Here is a 21116-nt window from a genome sequence, read left to right on the forward strand (position 1 = left end):
TATTTTTATTTCTTTGCTATGTGACTTTTGAGGATTTTAAATAAAAATTTCATTTTCATGATTTTAAATCATATTTATTACCTATGAAGCTTGAATTAAGCAAAATAAATAAGGATGTAGTCCACACCAAAATCCAAATCAAAATCAAACTATCCGCTCCATTAATTCTAGAACATTTTATATTCAGAATCTTCATACTTACCACACTTATTTGTTCTTGTTTAAAAAAAAGATGAAAACAACAATTTTTTTAAAAATCTAATTATTTCTTTTTATTGCTAAACATTTTTAATTAAATTATTATGTACAACGTGGCTAATTTAAATTGAATTAAAATATGTTTTTAATAATTGTTTTTTTTTTGTTTTTTTTAATCATAATAATTCATTTAACTCATAAACTAAAAAATTGTATTCATCGTAAATGCGGTATAAAAGGAGAAAAGAAAAATTGAAGAAGTTAAAGAAACCACTTTAAGTCATTTATACTACCTATGCTTGGGGTATAATTTATATTTATTTATATATATATATATCTATAATACATTAACAACTTTGTTTTTTGTTTTTCATTTTTCAGGCGTATAAAAATGTATGTATTCTAAACATTTAAATTTGTTTTTGACGACTAATTATTACAATTATTATTATTGTTGGTGTAAAATGCCCTTTTTACTGAAATTTATTTATTTATTTAGTTTCAACAACATGCGAATAGAAAGAAAAAAGAAGGAAACAAAATTAAATTGGATGCAGAAAGTAATGAAATCAAAAAGAAAAAAGAAACACATTGAATTGTAAAAAAAAAGAAAAGAGAAAAGTAAAATTGTAACGAAAATTTATGAATTAGTAATAAATGAAATGAAAATCTTCAAGAGGTTTATGTGGACGTCAAATATTTCTTTTGCGCAGCATCGTCTTTGCTGCAATTGTACGTGTGGTACTTCTAGCGATCCTCGATAGCGTCCTTGGTCTTTGTATGGCGGCCATTGCTGCTGCTGATGACGAAGAATTACGCAGCTGTTGCACTATTTGTTTATATTGTGATTGTCTTTTAGCTCCGCCGCCGCCGTTGTCTGAAGATTTCTCTTCAGAATCTGTTCCTGATTCTGTGTTGGAAGCACTCATACTCGGCACGGATTCACTCGATGCCAGAGTTGTCGGCTTATTTATACTTGTGTTTGATCGATTCGAACGCAGCGCTATATTCACTGGAATCTTGCTGGCGACAGCCTTTGGTTGCGTTACTGCACCTGATGGTTTCTTGTTGGATTTTGTTTTGGGAGAAGCGAACAAAGGTGGTCTTGACTTTGGACTATGAACGTTTTCCAAAGACAAACGTTTGCGCGTCATGATCATGTTGTTCTGGCGATTTTTTCGAGCTGAATTTCTCGTATTGATGCGGCTAGCCGATGCGGATATGGTTGTGCCGCCGGCCCGAACAAGGCTTAAATTCTTATTTGTCATGCTCTTTGCGACTGATTGTTTGCTGTTTAAATTAGATCTCCTCTTGTTGGATAGGATTTTTGGCGTGTTTAGTTCTTCTTCATCATCACTTTCACTCGATGACGTTGAATACGCGTCACTTGATGATTCCGACGAAACAGACTTGGAAGGACTCTTTGGTTCGTTCTCTTTACTCGAAGGGCTATTGGTCTTCTTTTGTGTCCTCCGGGTGCTTCTGATTTGTTCGACCGGTGGATTTTCAGAAACATTGGAGTTCCTCGCCCGAAGTTTATTTCTTATGGGCGTCTGTTGCTTTTCATTGCCGGTGTTACTGTTTGTGGTGTTGCTGATGGATGAGTTAGGGGGGTCTTTGTTGATGATGGAGTTGGTGTTGTTAGCAGTGTTGTTGTTGGGGGTGTCCGTAGATGAGGATGATGATGTTGTTGTTGTTGTTTGTGCTGCTGTTGTTGTTGTTTCGTTTCCTGAAAGATGAATACTCGTCTTTGATTGTTTGCGTAAAGGAGACGCGAATTCTTTACCACCTTCAATTAAGCTTTTAGGAGAGTTTGGTGAAATCGGTCGCTTTCTTGTTGATCTTGCCGTTGGTTCTAGTGGTGTCATTGGGGTCTTTACATACAAAGCAGAATGTTTAATTTTACACTGATCGATCGATAATTATAATAGATGACTTACCACACTTACATTCGGTGTATTATTGCGATTGGACCGAGTTTTAACTGAGCCAGGTGTTGCTGGGTATTTACGTGCCTGTAAAAAAAGAATTAAATATACGCATGTTAATTTTGAACTCATTTTCATGAGACACTGCCATGGAAAACAACTTTTAAAAGGGCTTATAATTGCTTAATGCAGTAATTTTTATTTTTATTGTGTGGGAGTAAAAAAGTAAGTTTTTCAATTTTTTTTCATTGCATTAAACTTAAAAAAAAATCTATAAAAAAACATTGTGCTCACGGCAGATGGAAGGATTTAAAAAATCTATGTAAGACAAACAATTATTGAATTGAATTTTGTCTTCTAGGATGTATGTATGATGAAAGTACTCTCTCAAGCATTCGATGTCATCAAAGATCGAAGGAGATTCGTAGCTCTGCGCCTAACCAAAGCATTTGTCATAAAATTTAGAGTTGCTGAAAATTTATATCACTAGTACACTATAAGTCAGTGGTAATAATTAAGTTACAACTGGAACTATAATGCTTTTTATTTTGCCAAATTTAAATTACTGGGCTACACCACCAAAGAGGATGATGTTCGAATGTTTTGTTTAAGAGTTTTAAGAGTCCTAGTGCAATTTTGTATTTAAGTATCACAACAGCAAAACTGATATGAACGCGATGTTAATGTGTCTTTTTTTTAGTTCTGCTGATATCTTCCATAAGCATCTGTTTCAATTGCAATAGTAGAAATTGGTGGCGTACCAGACCTAAAGTTTTTATGCCGAATCAAAACAGCTTACTGGAGAAGTACTTTCAATCTTTATTATGCCAAAAAGTGAGTATTAGGAAAAAAGGGATGAGTTAAAAAGGGGATGTCGGTGTACATTAGATTTGAATTCTTGAACAATGCAATGACAGGAAAAGATAGAACGAATCTCTATACTTTACAATACGGTCTAAGTTGCGTTGAAAGTTATCGTCAATACTGCAAAATAAGTGATGTACGATTCCACGTCGCCAACGAGAAAAAAGTCATCAAAATCTTAAGTGATAATGTTTATCCTTCTACCATAATTCAAAGTCTCCTTTTAAAACACAAAATGCAAATTCCACGAGAAAATATCGATGAACCCGTTAGAACCAACCACAAAGCCAGGGTTTACGTCAAAACTTTATTCGACAACTTCAAAAACTCCAAAAATTTGACAGAGGTTTGCCTTACTTTCAAAATTAAACAAAACACTTGACCAATGTTTTATTAAACTCAAGACAAAACCTGATAAGGATAAACAAACAGATGTTATCTACTAAATTAATTGGAATGGTAAATCAAATGAACCGTGCAACTTTTGTTATATTGGGACCACGAAAAAACTTCTTAGACAACGCATCTTGAATCATAAGTCCGACATAAAACAAAACAATTCTGAGAAGACAGCCCTGGCCAGTCACAGCATTGTAAGCGTTCATTCTCCAAACTTTGAAGGCGTGGAAGTTCTACAGACAGAGGAACATTACATATTCTCAATAACAAAAACAACATGAACCGAAAACAAGACGCACAAAACATTTGTGTTCTCTTCTTTCTTCTTTAATGTAATTTGTGCTTTATTTAATTTAGACTTAACTTCATTCTCCAAAGTGCTAATTATATTTATATTTTTATTTTTAATTTATATTTATTAATATAATTAATATTAATTTTGTTTCCTATTTTTCTTGAGTGAGTAAACCCCTGAAGAAGGCAGCAATCCCTGCCGATACGTTGGGAAAGTTCAAAATCAAATGGGGTGGCGCAACAGTCCGTTGTGAACCAGGGCCTAGTGACTTACAACTCTCAACCATTCCTGTGTGCGAGTACTGTTGTCAGGAATGGAAGGGACCTACAATTTAAGGCCGAATCCGAACGGCTAGTTTGAGAAAGCACTTTTTCATGACAAGAATTACTCTTGAAGGATTTGTCAATTCCTCGCAAGAGGCAGTACCCGCGAAAATTATTATTTTCTTTTTTATTAAGGTGGCATAGGCAGGGATTGAATCCAAGACCCCTTGCACGACAGTCCAACGCACTAACCATCATGCTACGGGTACTGTCGTTGGGAAAGTTAATGTAACTTAATTGTTTCATTGCAAAAACTACAGCGACCAAAAAAGCCGACGGAAAACTATATTTTTACACTAATTACAAGAATAAAGCTAGCTTTTTTATTAGAGCACAGAAGCAGACATTTTGCGATGGTGTCAAGTAGCGCCATTGACTGATTACAAGGTCTTATTTGAATTCTGCCCAACAGGCTTAAATAAGTTGCTGGAGCACCAGCCCAGAGATGGGAGTTATGCTTAAGTTTTGGCCGCAGATCAGAAGGAGGGACACAATTCTTAATTGTTTCTAAAAATACAAAAAAAGTTTGTGTTTTTAGAAGTTACAGGCAGGAAAAGAGGAAAGGGCAGAGGAAGAAAATTTGTAATTAAACGTAAACGAGATCGCCGACACTTAAAGCAGGCATTTTAGGTAAGAGCAAAAGATGACAGATTTTACCAACTGCCTTATCAATTTATCTGTTTTTTATTTACGAGTTTTCAGAGTCCTGTGGAGATTTAAAGTGAGGAACCAACCTTATAAAAGGTACATGTAAACCTTTATTTCTTTCTAATGTCTTCCATCGACCATCAGCATCTGTTCCAATTCGGACAACAAACTATCTTATAGTAATATATAACTCAAGCTTTTTGATTAGGCCGAATTTTTTAATTTAAACCATTTCTAATACGTCGGAATCGGTGTTGAAATATGAACGAAAGCGAACTGAGCTCGAACGATTTAGCGGGAGCTGAAACTGACAACTCAATATTGGCGATTGAAAATAAGTGCTTAAAAATTCCTTTCTCTTTAAAATGACTAGACATTCAACAATCCGTGACTTTAAAAATACAATTTTCTATTGTGATACTAAAATACAAATCTCACACATTTTACGGGAAAAGAAGTACATTGAAGACAAATTTTTGTACAGGAATTTAAATTAAAAAAAAAACTGTCGGGTTTTTACACTTGGGTCTCAAGAAACCCACAGAGAAAAAAATATCTATTCTGGTCTACAGTTTGGCAAATGTTGATACTGTCCACCGTTTGGAGTGTCTGTGCGCTGTAAACTAGTAAACCTAAATGCTCGTGAAGACTACTTTTATTCTTATTTTGTTGGAGAGATAACTTTTCAAGTTTTATCAAAAAACAATTGCCAGAATTTGTATTAAACTTCTTACCTGAAATCTCCAAAGGATTGTGTTGATGAAACTAATTTTTCTTCATATAATAAAAAGTCTATTTATTGGCCTGTTCAATTAAATAACAAAGGCGATTTCGTGCTTTCTTATATGCTTATTTAATGAAGTATGTCCCGAGAAGTATTTAATATTCTGCAAACCTTTTTCTTGCAACTTAGGGTTTTAAAACATTAGAGATCTTTTCAGCTCAGAAATCAGTATTTTTTGGTTTATGTGCCCAATTATTTTTGTCTTACTTAAATATAAGCTACCAATCATAAGCCATTTCATTTTTACTAAAGGATAACACACAATTATAATTTTTAACTACAAAATGTATGTTTATTAAAACGTTTACGTCGAGTAAGCGTTATATTGGATGGATTATTATTTACAACTTTATGTGAATTTACTGTTTTATAAAAATTGTTCAATTGTTTAATTTGTTTGATAAAAAAATGTAATAATTACAAAACGTTCAAATATATTCGAAATGATTACAGTGGTTTTGAATTGTTGTGTTTTTAAAATGAGCTTAGTTTTAACTTTAAACTTACAACTTAAAATTTCGACTCATGGTACTCACTTTGATATTATCAAAACGAAGTGTTCGATTAAATCTTCTTGCTGTAGAACCTCTTCCTTCAGACGTTCCTTCGTTAATTGTAGACGATGTAGGTGAGGGGGGAATCTCTTCACATTCGTCGCTCTAAAAATAACCAACACAAAATTGAATTCAAAAAGAAATAATATATTTTCTTCAATTAAAAACTTACATCTCTTGCAGTTGCTGCTGTTGTTGGCGATGGTTCTTTTTCTTTTTGTGGCTGGCGTCTAGGTGTCTTACGCGTCGAGGTAACAGTTGGCTTCTTTTTATTTTTAGCTGATTGTTCTCGTTTTCTTGTTGATGTTTCTTCAACTTCTGTTGGGGAATTCGAAGGATTTGCGAGGGCACGAAGCTTTTGCCTTGTTGTTCGCACCACTTGAACGGGGGTCAGTGGTTTTTGTGGTGACATAACTGTGTCAATACGAGCCTCGATGCGAATTTTAGGAGACGGCGCATCTTCTGGATGTGTGTTCTGACGCGCAGAGTTCATTGATTTGCGTAAATATCTCAATCCAGTTGAGTTCTCTCGGCCAAAGGTTGTTGGCGTGGTTATTGCTCGAATAGAATTAGCAGGCGTGGTCATGGAAGATTGGCTGATGTCTACTGCAGCAGGAGTTGATGGGGGAATCAATTCAGCGACAGGAACAGCACGTTGAGGAGTTGCATTAAGTTCCACCACCGTTTGTTTTGGAGTTGGAGGCGGAAGTGGTTCACTGACAGGAACAGGACGTTGGGGGGATGTCTCTGCATTCTTCTCCTTTTCAGCCTGTTGCTTTGCTGATCTAGTTTGTTTCCTATTCGACTTAGCGGCCTTCTTTTCGGGACTTTTCTTTTTCTCAGGCGTTGTTTTCTTCCCCTCATTAGATTTCCGTTTCTCTTGTGATTTCGAATTCTCAGATGTTGTCTTCTCTTTCTCTGTTTCTTTTGAATTTTCATTCTCTAAGGTCTTCTCCTTATCCACAGAATTATTATTTTCTATTTGAGCACTACTAATTTCTTCAGTGGCAATTGTCGAATTTGACGGAATAGTTTCGTCTTCTTCCAAAACTGGTAAGAGACGATTTGAAGCAGTTTCATTTGATGTAACTTTTTCAAATTCCTTCTCCGTTGTAGCACCACTGCCGATTTCATCATCCGTTTTATCATCCTAGAAAAGAACACATATTTTTAAGTAAGTATCAAATGTTAAGAAACACAGAAAATGGGTTATGGTTTACTTACATCATCAGAACCATCGGGATTTGTTGGCATTAAAGGAGGATTAAATTTACCATCTAGCAAGTCCTTAAAATCAATTACATTCTTCAAGGTTTTTGAATCAAATTCACACTGAAAAAATTTCAATAAACAAAATGAAAACATTCCTAAAATGTATTTAAGAGAAACTTACATTTATCAACTTTTCGGCTATGCCTTTAAGTTGATCCTTTAATGTTAGATCATCCTGCACAACCATTTCCAATGTCAACAGTTCCTTCGACAGGATCTTACACAAATCCTTATTGGCGATATTGTTTTGCATTTCTTGCAAAAATGAAAGTGCCAATTTATTGTGAATATTCGCTCCTGGTGAACAAAATTCAGGTCGCGTAGCATCGATAACAAAACGCAACACCGTTTCGGGTTTAATTTCATGCAGAGGACTCTCGTAGGGTGCGCCGATAACTTGGGAGACCGTTGGTAAAAGGCACGGATGGAGATAATCTTGTTTCTTACGTTGTATCAGATTCTCAAGGAATACTCCGAGAATTTGATTTATTTCAGCATCTTTAAAAAAAAAGTTGATTGATACCAAATTCACTTGACTTGAATTGATGTTAGTGTCTTACCAGTCGATGGATTAAAATAACGCAGCAGTAGCTTCTCCAGGATTTCTGAATTCTTGATATGATCGTGAAGAACTAGACGGCAAAAGCCGTTAACAATTGCACTAATAATACAAACATCATCGCAAGTATCAAGAAAATGCGACATCATAAATATTATATCCACAGCTTTTGAAACAAACAGAAAGAGAAAAGAAAAATTGTGTGTTATGAAAAAAATGATTCGAAGTTAGAAAAGCTTTTAAAAGTTTACCTTGTCCTGATGACCACACGCTGCTGTCATCGTCAGCATCAAGAAACTCGAGTGTATTGTACAGTTGTCTACCGTTACGTTTACTCTTATTCTGACGCTCTTCAACATTGAAACTCGAACAGCCATACCTTAAAAAAAACTCGAAACTGTATAAAAGTAATACAGAAATTAAAGAGAACAAGCTTACCGATCAAGAAGCTCAAATATACAAGTAATGGAAGTCTTCCATATGCGAATATTGTGATTCTTGAAGAATTGAGCATAGAGAACTTCATAGATTTCTTTTGCCAGAGCCTCGTAGAGCATACTATAGGCTGTCCCACATTTTAGGGCCCAATCTCTGATAGCTATTTGATTGGAAGCAATATGACGACCAATAAACTCCTAAAAGTTGGTTAGGATTTAATTAATATGCAAATAGAATGTTTTGTTTTTTGTTTTTTTTTTGGACTTACATGATACAGCTTACAGACGTTTGGAGTCAAAGTTCTGACATTTTTCGACACGACCATATAAAACGCTATCTGAAGGCTTTTAATTATCGTCTCAGATGTGACTTTTTTCGTTCGTTGAAAGCACGATGAGAGCTAAAGAAAAATACAAGCATTTTAAACATTTTATCAAGGTATCGACAAAACCAAACTTAAATCTAGATTTAAGCCTATGTTTTTAATTGGGGAGATTAAGGGGTTTTAAAGAAAGTTGCAAATAGTTTCTTAGGAAGAAAGCACTGACAAGTCAAAGTTATAATGTTCGTTGAGGCCCTAATTTGTTCAGTGGTAAGGCGAACGAGAGAAGCATATATGATGTTACGTGGATTAGTATGAATTGTAAGTCTATGGACCCTGCCTAAAGCTGGTGCAAAAGAACATTGTCAGTGAATATCGTAGAGACAGACAAATGTGGTTAGGGTAGTTATGTTTTAGGGCAGTGTTTTTCAACGTGTGGGTCGCAACCCCCTAGAGGTCCCGAAGGCTATTTAGAGGGGTCGCGAAAATTCTTACGAGTAATTCCAAAAGGTTGAGAAAATACTGCAGTTAAACAAACCAATACAGTTAAAAAAGGTTTATTAAGGAAATTGATAATTAAGGAAATATTAATTTGTGTCAAATAAACAAAAAATAAAAATAACCTATGAGATATAATCCATCTTAAACATTTGTATCAAATTAACAAAAAGTTATTCTTAATGCGAGGGTTGCGCTTGTTTATCAGAAATCAATTTCTCCCAACGTGGATCGGTTTTTGCTACATTGAGTATTAAATCGTTTTTAAAATTGAAGCGATTTCTTTCTTTACTTTTAATTTGGGCCTTTGATGCAAATTTCAACTTGCACAGGTACGAGGTGGCAAATGCAGTCAAACACTTCAAAGCCTCTAATGTTAATACAGGATATTCTAAATTCCTTTTTATCCAAAAGGTATCCAAATTCAATTGCAGCATTCCATCGGCAGATAGATCCAGTAGATTTTCCTTGAGCCTAATTGCCAATTTAGCCTCATTTACAGCTGCATTTAAAAACGGATTAAAGATCCACCTTGGCCCAATATTCTTCGATATCTCTTTCATTGAGAAGTAAAGACACATTTTTTCTTTCAACTTTTCTAACACCATTTTCATACCAAGTATAAATTCCTTGATGTTTATTTCACATTCGACTTCTTCAACAAAAGATTATGTCGAGGAAAATGAATCCAAGTGGTTTTGATTAAGAGACGCTGACCAAAATTCAATTTTGTTTGTAAAGTCATGAATTTAGTCTTTAGCAGTAATGACATTTTCATCCCGCCCTTGAAGATTTGTATACAAGCAAAAAAGTTCGAGATGTCAAAAGTAAAGTGAATGAAATAAAAGCTTTTAAGACGTTGCCACATTATTTTAATTAAACAAAATTCGAGTTATCCAAGTTCGATCTAGCGAAGTTCGACGGTACGGAAAAAAAGCAATGGATTGGGAGGTCGCGAAATATTTTTTCGTGATCCGTTTCGTGGGTCCGTTTCATGTAAAAGGTTGAAAAACACTGTTTTAGGGTGTTGCGAGTACTTTTGAGGAAACTGGTTTAGAGCTGATGTGGGAGGCATAAGATTTTGGGTTCGAACGACTTATCCTTCCCTATGATATGGGCCTATTTCCTTAGTGACTGTAGCTGGAGAAATATTGAAGCCTTCATGGAAATTGATGTACATATACAGACATGGACATATACAAAATAGACACAGAGACAGTTGCTAAGAGTAAAACCAAATTAAAACAACAACATGCGTTAGAAGTAGTTTAACCCGTTATCAAAAGAAATTAAACTTTTTATGCTAAATAACATGTGTTTTATTTTTTTTTTTGCTTGTTGATTGTTTGGAGATAAACCGTTCCTTAGATAATACTGTGTTTTTGGTGGACATTAAAATAGAAACACATTGCAGACTTTAATATTTAACTAGTATCAAAAATATTAGTTTTTAATATTTTTTTTTGTTTTTATAAAACAATAAGTTCACTTTAGGAATTAAATTCAAATTATTTTAATAATATTACAATTAATTCTAAGGAAAATATGAGTCGCGGAAAGCAATGTTCCTTAGAAGCGAAAGCTGTCATTTTAGTTTTACGAAGTGAGGGATAATCTTAGAGGGAAATAGCAAGAATAATGAGCAGATCTCTCAAGTTGATTGCAAAAGAAATTTGACCACTAAGAGCTAAAAAACAGAGGGAAAAACAACTTATAGAGAAGACTGACAGATAATTTGCACCTCAAAAAAAAAAACTTACAAACTACAGCTTCCAATAACTTCCAGAACTGTCCGTAGAAAACTTGTTGAAGCTAACTTGCTCAGAAGGATCACAACTATGGTGCCCTTTCTAAGGAAAACAAAATATAACAACGCGGTATTAATTCGCCCACGATAATTTTGATTGGAGAGATCTACAAGGAGGCAAAAAGTAGAGGAATGTTTTGTGGATCGACTAAACAAAGATAAAATTGTTCGGAAACGATGGCAGACAAAACGTTAGAAGGCTTAATTTGAAAAAACTGAATCCCAAATACATTCAGAAAATGGTAAAGAATGGTGGCAGCAGTATCATACTTTGGTTGAGGGTAAAATGGATTAAAATATGAAGGTAAATATCATTAAGGATATGATGCTGCCTTATGCGGACGAGAACCTTCTCAAATGTGTTCCACATCAGGACAACGACCCTAAGCACACATCCAAATCAGCTCAAAAGTATTTTAAGGACCACAAAATCAGACTATTGGAGTGGCCATCCCAATTGCGTGACTTAAATCCCATAGAACATTTTGGGGTAGATTGAAAATGTGCAATTGGGAAACATTTAACAAAAATAAAGCCGAAGTGTGTAGGATGGTTCAACAGGAGTGGTACAATATTTCAATTAACAGATGTCGCCGATTATTTGACTCAATGTCCAACAGATGTCACACTGTAATTAAAGCTAAGGGCCAGGCTACGAGCTTTTAAAATAATTTTTAAATCGAGAATAGCTTTGCATTTAATTTAATTTGTTTAGATATTTGTATCTATTTTAATATAAACGAAATTTCCTCCTTTTTTATACAATTTTGAATTTAAAATATTTTATGTTATAATTGTACTACAAATATTGGGTAATTTTAGTTTGGAATAAAAAATAAAAAAATGAAGACTAAACTTGAAAAAAAAAACTTTTTAAGTCAATACAAAATTGATTTTTTAAAACTCTGTTTGGTGTTTCTATTTTAATGTCCATATCTGAATGCCAGGCGGGAACTATTGGCAGGACCTTTTTGCACCGCTCCATTTAGGTTCAGACACAAACGGAATATGTTTTTATTTTTATATTTTAAAGACTTGCATTTACGCGCTTACAAGGTGTGATTGATTAAAGAACTAAAGCCTATTGGCCATTTCAACCGTCATTAATGGTTTGAAGAAATAGCAACAGTGGATGATGAATTTTTGAAGAAACCCTTTTTCAGTGATGAGACACATTTTCAACTCGGAAGATTCGTCAATTACCAGAATTGCCGCATTTTGACGAGTGATTGTCGGAATACCAGTAACTGTTTGGTGCGGTTTATGGGCCGTATTTTATCCAAAATTAGGCCGGTCACGTAGTTTCTGTGAATTGCATTCATTGAGATGATTAGCAACTTTTTTTGGTCCGAATTCGAAGACATGGATGTGGATGATATGTGGTTTAAACAGGACGGTGTCACTTGCCACTCAGCTAACGAATCGATGGCTTTTTGCGCAACAAATTAAATTGCAGTGTTACCTTACGTGGTGTCGAATACATTTGGGGTTATTTAAAAGGATAAGATGATTCGACACATTAATGGCATAAAACCTCTATTATGCCACAGCTTCATCGAAAATTTGGACCATCGGATAGAGTTGTGCCGCCGCCGCTGCGTCCAAAATTCGGCGGATATTTTGTTCCATAGAACCATACCAATATTATCATAATTAAAAGAAATTGACACTTATTTCCTAAATAACTTGTGTTTTATTCAAAATAAACATCGGCCATTCAAATTTAACCACCCTCTATATCGGCTCCCTAAATCTTGAAGCAAGTCTAGACATTATTTAAGGTACGAGAGTATTTGAAGTTTCTATAGTTGGAAGTGAAAGAGTTGAAGAACGTTCTAGGTTAGAAGATACTCGCTTAAGTCGGGTTAAAAGAGGGCTTGTTGTGGTATTTGTTTTGAAAAGACTTGAACAAAATGTTAGTTTGAAATAACAATTATAGAATAAGGCTTAAAGTTAATGCAACATTTTTTGAAAATAAGTTTTTTTTTCTATCCTAAGACGAGGTTCATCTCATTTAAAAAGTAAAACTTACCGAACTTGTTTGGCCTCTGCTTTCCCCAGAAACATCAGTTGAATGTTTATCCAACAATGGCTTCAATAAATTCGTATATTCCTCGGTGTAGGCATTTTTCTCCTCGGTTATACGTTGTGCTTGAACATAATCTTTCATTTCAACAAAATTCATTTCTTGTTCTTCGAGATCTAAGATTTTAACTTTCAACGAGGATAATTTTAATTTAAGATCCTTATCGGAATGTTTTTCCAGTAATTCATCAATAAGAATACGATCATTTATAAGTGTATCATTTTTAAATGACGATGTGTGGGTGATTTCTTCGATTATTTCAACAAAGAACTGTAACAAAATAAAATACAAAAATATAGTACAAATTATTTTTAAAGGTTTTCTTCTTTATTTTTTGTTAAATTACCTGTAATCGTGAATTTTGGTCGGTTATTAAATTTTCAGTACACTTAACAATGACTTCAACTAATTTTTCTTCGAGATCATTGGTTTTTAAAACTGTTGTAATTAATTTTTTGAGATTCTCTCGACCGATTTCATCACCCAAATCGTAGAGATAGAGAATCTCTAGCAACGACAGGAGGACATATTGAAATTCCATTTTCATAAATTTATCTGTTGCCGATTTTTGAACCTCACAAAATCTAAATTAAAAGAAACAATTTAATGATTTAGGGTAAAGTCTTTTTGACAGATGTGTTCTTTTGTGAAAGTTTTAATACTTACTTCAAAACATATGAACAAAATGTACTCAATTCAGGAATTATGGATTCCAATTCATCATCCATTGTATTTGATAAATGTTCAATAAGGCACTGCCAGTATAATGTAACTTCTATTGATAGTTTATCGTGTGGAATACACTTATGAAATTCGCCATCCTCTTCAAGAGGTACACAATTCACAAGATCTTCTGTTTTTTGTCTTCTACAATACGAAAATTTCATTAAAATCATAAAAACCATAACATGGGTTTGAAAAATAAATTAATACTTACTTAAAGATTTCAAATAAAGCAACTTTTGCTATTTTAAGAAATCTCTCAACTTCTGCTTCGCTGGCATCAAGCTTTAAAGCAGAAACGAATAAAATGAAGTTCTTATTATAGGACTCCAACCATTGAGGCAACATAATTGATGTTACAACCTGCAAATAGACACATTTAGCATAAACATAGAAAGAGTTTCGATCTAATGGGATAGCTCTTAGGGATATACTTACTTTCTTAACCATTTCTGATCGATCGTTGAGACCCTGTTCGAGTAACTGCAAACGCTGGGATACCTTATAAGCCTTAACCGGGTATCCACTCATGTGCAGATATGTGTGACGTCGCACTTTCTCATCAATATCCCACAAACGATCCAAAATGTAAGGAATAGTACTGTAATTCCTTCCCATAGACGTCACCACAGCCTGACGAACTCTCGGCGATGGATCCGAGCATAAATGAAATTGATAAACACGAAGCACAACATCATCTGGATTGTCTGGATTTTGCAGACGTTGCAATGCCAATATTGCTTGAACCCGTACATTGGGATTTATGTCCCGCAGCCGCCTTAACATATACTCCATAATGCCATCACAAATGGCGTCATCGAGGGCTGCTTCAAGACCCAATGCATTGAGAATCATATTTACGAACTGACACAAACGAAATCGAATGTGAGGATTTTGACTTATTGTCTGGAAAATAAGATGATCGATAGGATTAAAAAGGGGGAACTCTTGTCAACAAGGCTAAGTGATTTTATATAATAAAGTAATAAGAAAGGTGCTTAGAGTAGCAATAATTTCAAATCGAATACTTAAACATTGAATAATTGGTGTATTCATTAATCCAACTAAGTAGAAACACGGTTGTATTCCCGACATTTATAAAACCACCCCATGAAAGTCAATATAAGATAACACAACATTTTGCACCCATAAGAAATAATTCTAATTGAGGAAAGATATTTAAGTTCATTGGGAAAAGGTTTGACAAAAAATGAAGCAAGTATTGGACCTGAAATTGAACCCTGTGGAACTCTATTGTATGTAGACAGTCAACTTGTAAAAAAAAAACAGTCTGCGCCTATAAGAGAGTTTTGAAAAAAATAAGTTTAACAACAAAAAACGGACAAGACTTTTTTGAAAAAATGAGAATGATATCATTTTTATGGTGTCAAAAGTCTTTTAATGATAAAGAAAAAAGTGAGAATGTAAGCATCAAGAGCTGTTCCAAGAATGCCGTATTCACCACCTCTAAAACATAATTATATTTTCTTCATGCGTCGAAAATCGTTCTCCACAAATTTTATTCAATCAATTCAATCGTCAGAGACTTCAAAAATTTGATTTCTTTCGACTGTTTTGCGTTTTCATGATAAAAAAGTATTCCATATATTTTGTTGGTTTTTCTCTTTTATTAAAGACTTGCGGCAAACAAAGCTTTTAAAGAATTCTAAATTGTTGGGCCACCTTAGTTTCTGACTTAGCCCTAAATCCATGTTTAAAAACCTATGACGATATCGTATACGGCTATTGAACTAAGTTAATTGAAGTTCATAAGCTTTTTCTTACACCCAAAACTAGACATTTTTTGGGCAAGTGTTAAAATAATAGGTGGATTAAAAATTTTCTTAAGAACACTTAATTTATGATTTTTTTCAGGTCATAAATTGAAGTAGATTTATTGCGGACAAAGAAGGAGCACATACGCCATCATTATAAAGAAATAATTTCTAAGCGAAGAATTCTCAAAATTTACAAATTTTATTACTACCAAGTTAGTACTCAATTTATCGACTATGAAAGTAGCTTAGCACATAATTTGTATAACTTTTAACTAAAATCTTAAAATCTTAGTATGAACTTTGTGGAATAGAGTACCAAGTTTCCGGCCCAAAGATGGTTTGAATTTTATCTGCCCAATTTTAATTTCAACATTGTTCCATAAGCGTTCTATAGGTCAAAGATCGCGACTTTAGGCTGGCAAGTTGATAACATCAATTTTTTCACCCGAAACTCGATTTTGTACGTAATTTGTTTGCCTGTTTGTGGTCATTACCATGCAAAAATATCATATCCTACTATTGGACATGAAAATGGTTCCATAGTGTTCTTCAGTATATAAATAATGTATCCTTTCAGTCATTAATCTCCACCAATGGACGCACTTTATGCCAAAAAGACTGTTTATTCCCCCATGAAGCTTCCTACTATTGACTTTATTTAAAACATTTATCGCTTTATCCGCAACTGCTTTATGTCTTAAAAAATCTTCAGAGTTTATATTATTTGTGACGAATATTTTTTTTTTTTGATTGAGGATATAAAATAATTCTGCTTTTTTTTCGCAGAGCAATGAAATTTACGGCCTATTTTTGAAAGTATTACTCAAATAAATGTTTCTAAACAAAAATATAGGAATTTTTTTCACAACTTTTTATCGAAAAATAAAAACTGAATTGTTTCTTTTTTATCTATAATCTTTGATGTTTTTACAAATAATAAATATTCATCTTCTGAGCTAGTTGGGTCTTTGGGTCAGATGCAAAAAGAGTTCAAGCTTTTTACTCACTTTTCTGAGAACTTTCTCAAGCTGTGAGTTCGAACTCAAAGTGTTGAGATCTATCTCTCGATGAAAATTCTATGTGAGAAAGTTCTAGTGTTGATATGCAAAAAGATGAGCAAACGCTCGATTGCATGAAATCATCTCACAAATTGTTGAGGATGGGGATTCTCTTACAACTATCAAAATGGATGAGTTTCTGAATAATTTTGATACAAACTGTGTTTATAAAAAAAGAAGATGTCCAATTGGTGAAGGTTTTTGAAAATTGTATAGATTGACAGATGAGTTTTTGGACTCAACCCTGGAAACACGCATTGGTGCTTTGACTCATCAAGAATAAATGAGGGTTTTTCTGCGTTATGTAGGAGATCCTGGATTTCAAAGCGGTGTTGTTGAAGACATTGGTGTCAATCAATCAACGATATCTAGGGTGGTACAGCAAGTCGCAATAAAAATTGCAAGCCGTGGAACTGATTGCATCATATTCCCACACACTTCTGAAGAAATAGAAGAAGCGCAAAGGTTATGGAGCAGTAAGTATGAGTTTCCTTAAGCCATTGATGCTCTTAATTGTACACATGTACGTATAAGGAAAACACTCTATCACAACGAGTACGTCAACCGGAAAGGATACTACTCAATAAATGTACAGGCTATGTGAGATATAAGCAATTTTTTCCCCAGTCCTTAAGAATTATTTTCCTATTTTCAGTTTTTTTTAAAAGCTATTTTGCTTTTTAAGCGGGACTTCATATTTGATACTCTTTTAGTAATATTTGTTTTCACTTGTGTCGTCGCATAATTTGTTTTCAAATGATTCTATGATTTTAAGTATAGCATCCCTTTTTCTTGTCTTTAAAACTGGTAACCACGACTTCTCCACTAAAACTTTATTAAATTTCAGTTACTAGAAATTCACTAAGATGGTCAGTATTATTGTTTATAATTACACTTTCATTTTCGCTTTCAGAAGACATTTTTCTTTCTTGACTTGACTGACCGCACAGAAACTACTGCTTTAACTAGTGCAAGTGCATACAAAGAGCTTTGAGATCCTTCTCACATCACTGAGTCAGAACTGTAAAGAGTGAACTCATTTTTTTGCATATGAAACTGAGTCCGAGTCTGCTCGATCGATCTCACATGCGAGTTTAAGCTCGTCAACTCTGACTCTGAGAAATTTCTCATCTTTTAGCATATGACTCTTTGTTTCTGTTTTTAGTTTTTAACTTATGAAATACCTTGAATCATATGTGTTCGTGGTTTGGAAAAAGTACGATTTAGAATTTTAAATGCTGATTTCAAATCCTAATTTCAATTCAACTGTGTTCAAATTAACACAAAATCAAATAAATTAGCCGCGCAACAGTCCATTGAGAACTGGGGCCTAGTGACTTACAACTCTTAACAATTGCTATATGCGAGCAATGTTGCCAGGGATGGGTAGGAACAACAGTTTTAAGCGTTATCCGAACAGCTAATTTAAGAGAGCATTTTCATGAAAAGAATTACTCTTGGAGGCTCCTCGCAAAGAGCCAATACCCCTAAAAAAAACTTTAGATGGCACAGACATGGATTGAAGCCAAGATCTTTAGCATGGAAGTCCTACGCACTAACCATCACGCCACGGGTACTAAAAAGTACCATACCAGCTTTAAATAATATTTGTAATGACAACAAATATGGTTTTCATGCGTTTTTGCATCTTTTGGCTAAAAACCATTCTAACACAAATAGTTTAGTGTTTTTTCTTCAGTATTATGGAGAAATAAGGATTTTCAAAAATTTCATGAGATACAGAAAATATTTGAACTGAATATTAAATTTACATTTCCTCAAAAAAATTACGTTTTTTGCTAAGGCGAATAACCTTCGATTGACAGTTCTGAAACCTTGTTAACCAGTGTAACTAACGTCGAAACTAGAAATAATTTCATGAAAATTAACTCTCTTTAAATTTATATAAGTTTATTGATGGTTTTTCCGCGAGAAACCTACCTTACTTTCACGTGAAGAAGTAAAGACGTATGTAGACTACCCATGTCATCGCACAATACTTTAAAAAGGTTTGTATTTTTTGGACTAGATTTAAGAAAATTGATTATTTTCACGCTTTCGTTCAACTCCTTAAGAGAGACCGTAATTTTTTTCATTGCGAGGGCATGGTGATGTAGAATACAATGGCTACTGGTGCATCCTTTAACAATTTGCTTTATTCTTGCGACTGCACCGGTAGCTTTTACAGTCATGGGCTTGGCACCGCCGTGCTAAAATCCACGCAGTTAATTCTTCAATCAAATTAAAAATGTCAGCACCTGCTGACATAAGTTTCCAACAGCTGGCAGAAGAGCAGACCTTCTTGAAAGGAATGTAGATATTGGTAGCTCACAAATACCATAAAAATAGCCAACCCGGCAACATCCGTTGATTCATCCATTTGCAGCTCAAATTTTGTGACTTTTTATTCATAAAACTAAAGTAGCTTTCACATTTTCCGCTAAGTCTCTGATTAGTCTTGATATTGTGTTAGTATTTGACAAAAGAACGGTGTAAAATTTGTTTGGCCTTTTCACCCAACAAACATTCAACAATGTCTTTAACACATGGCTTAATGTTTTCAGCAATGGTATGAACTTCACCAGTTGGGCTATTCGGAAACTTACCCAGAAGGAGGCCATCAACGGATTTTCGTTTACTGTCTTTAAGTGATAAGTTATAATAGTTTGAGATGTAGTAAGTTCACAATACTTTCTTTTGAAGAAATCAGTCGGTTTGCTTTTGCAATCTGGATGAATCCCTGCAGTGTTTCATTTTTGCTGGAAACATTACACTGCAAATTACGCATTAAGGTTTGTTATCATTTTTTCTCAGCAAATCCAAAATTCAAATATGATTCGTGGTACTTCCTTTTAACTGATTTTTATATAAAAACAAAACAAAGAAAAACTCACGTATTAAAAGCAACTGCTAATGAAGTCCACTGAACTACGTTTAAATGTTTGCATGAATTGAACTGTTTTTATTTCAATCGTCACTTTCGTTAGTCTTCGTGGTATTGTATGTAAATTTATACGAGTAAGATGGAATAAAAAATATTTGTCCCTGAATTTCAAATCCGACAGCTGCGATCAAAATTACAAGATCAGAACCCCAAAATTAACTAGTTACTAATCCGTCTTAGAATTTTTATATTTTTTCTAATGTTTTAGTGGAGCATTAGAGTATTTTGGGAAACCTAGAGCTAAATCAACTGCGTTTTGATTTGAAAAATATCTTATGATTGTAGATATTTCAGAAAATAAAAAACCTTTAAGTGTCAGAAAGTATACCTAAAATAGTTAATTTTACCAAATGCGGAAATATTAAGAGCAACCTATTTTGAAGTTCGCTTTATATCGAAGGGAGGAAAATGCATAATTTTTTTTCCTTCCCTTCAATAAAGAAATATTTTTTTACACCTTTTCTTGGTATTGTTATGACGTTTTAGAAAACGCAACATTTCTCATAAGGCCTACAACATTTTACAGTCCGACCTACTCATGCATCTAACACATTCCCATACACATAAATATTTCTAAAATAAACAAATTCACAAACAACAACAATCCTATAGATGGAGCTAAGGTATAATAATTATGCATTGGGGGCATACGATTGTTCAACCCACCAATTACTCTCTTAAAGATGTGTTTCATATTTCATTAAAAAAAGTAGGGTCAAAGTTCAAATCATTCTAATGCACAGTTTAAAAAAAAAAACTATCGAAATCTTTTACACTAAACTATATGCAACTGTACTTTTTGTCTTAGAATCTCACAAAATAAGGGATAGTGTTTATATGGTTAAAGTTAAGTTTGCTTAAGACCCGCTTACCGTCAACAACCACCGACAAGTATCAACCAAAACAGGATGTGTATCATCCACATCGTAGGAAGCAACAAATTTAGCACAAAACAAAAGCGTTGTATATGCGTATTCATTGGTTTCTTCGCCTTCCATCGCCGACTTGACCATTTTGATGAATGTAAACATAAAAGCGTCATGGTCCATCTAAAATTAGAGCAATGTTTTATTCTCACTTCTGTCCCAAAGAAACAAAGCCAAAATAAATCCCTTCTAGTTTGCACTTACTTTATCATAGAGCAGACTCATCTCACGAATATATTTCTTGTGAAAGGTCTCATTGAGCTGGACATTGGCCATAATGGAATACATCGGTCCATGTTGGACAACAGAAGTTGCTGTTGAATTCCTGGACACTTCAGCCAGTTCGGATTCATTTTCTTTTTCTTCTTCCTCAATTATCGCAGGCACTGGGACTTTCCGTTTGCGAGGCATTTTCATTTGCGTCGCTGTGTGTTTCTAATTTTCGTTTGCCTGCAATCGCACTGCACTGGAAATTGAATTTCGGCTCACAATTTTCTTTTTTAGTTTCACTTTTGGGCTTCTATTTGTTCATTTGGGTGATTAATTACTAATTAACTAAATTAAAAGGTGTCACGTATTGGGTATTTATTTTCTTTAATAATTAAAAAAAAAGAAACTTTTACGAAAAAGAAAAAAACAAATTTGCTTGTTTGTCAAATCCTACAAGAAACAAATAAAAATTAAAGTATGCAAGAGGAACAAGGTGACGCTT

At 34.0% G+C, this 21116-nt stretch overlaps 1 protein-coding gene across 2 annotated transcripts; it reads right to left on the reverse strand.

The window, feature by feature from the left end:
- Positions 1-245: 245 nt before the first annotated feature.
- Positions 246-21116, reverse strand: LOC129949321 (condensin complex subunit 3). 2 transcript variants are annotated; one of them, XM_056060711.1, is made up of 18 exons: positions 20609-21116; positions 20351-20527; positions 14137-14604; positions 13913-14061; positions 13642-13842; positions 13322-13559; positions 12922-13245; positions 8531-8662; positions 8263-8459; positions 8076-8203; positions 7826-7990; positions 7387-7763; positions 7218-7325; positions 6166-7143; positions 5976-6098; positions 2139-2213; positions 1988-2072; positions 246-1927 (listed from the first exon to the last, which is right to left on the reverse strand). In XM_056060711.1, the coding sequence occupies exons 1-18, from the start codon at positions 20819-20821 to the stop codon at positions 891-893; spliced, it is 5175 nt and encodes a 1724-aa protein (XP_055916686.1). In that variant the 5' UTR covers positions 20822-21116; the 3' UTR covers positions 246-890. The 2 variants fall into 2 exon arrangements, with proteins under 2 accessions (XP_055916686.1, XP_055916685.1); XM_056060710.1 differs by having other exon boundaries at positions 246-2072.

Source organism: Eupeodes corollae, chromosome 3 (genome assembly GCF_945859685.1).
Source record: "Eupeodes corollae chromosome 3, idEupCoro1.1, whole genome shotgun sequence".
Classification (NCBI taxonomy): Eukaryota; Metazoa; Arthropoda; class Insecta; order Diptera; family Syrphidae; genus Eupeodes; species Eupeodes corollae.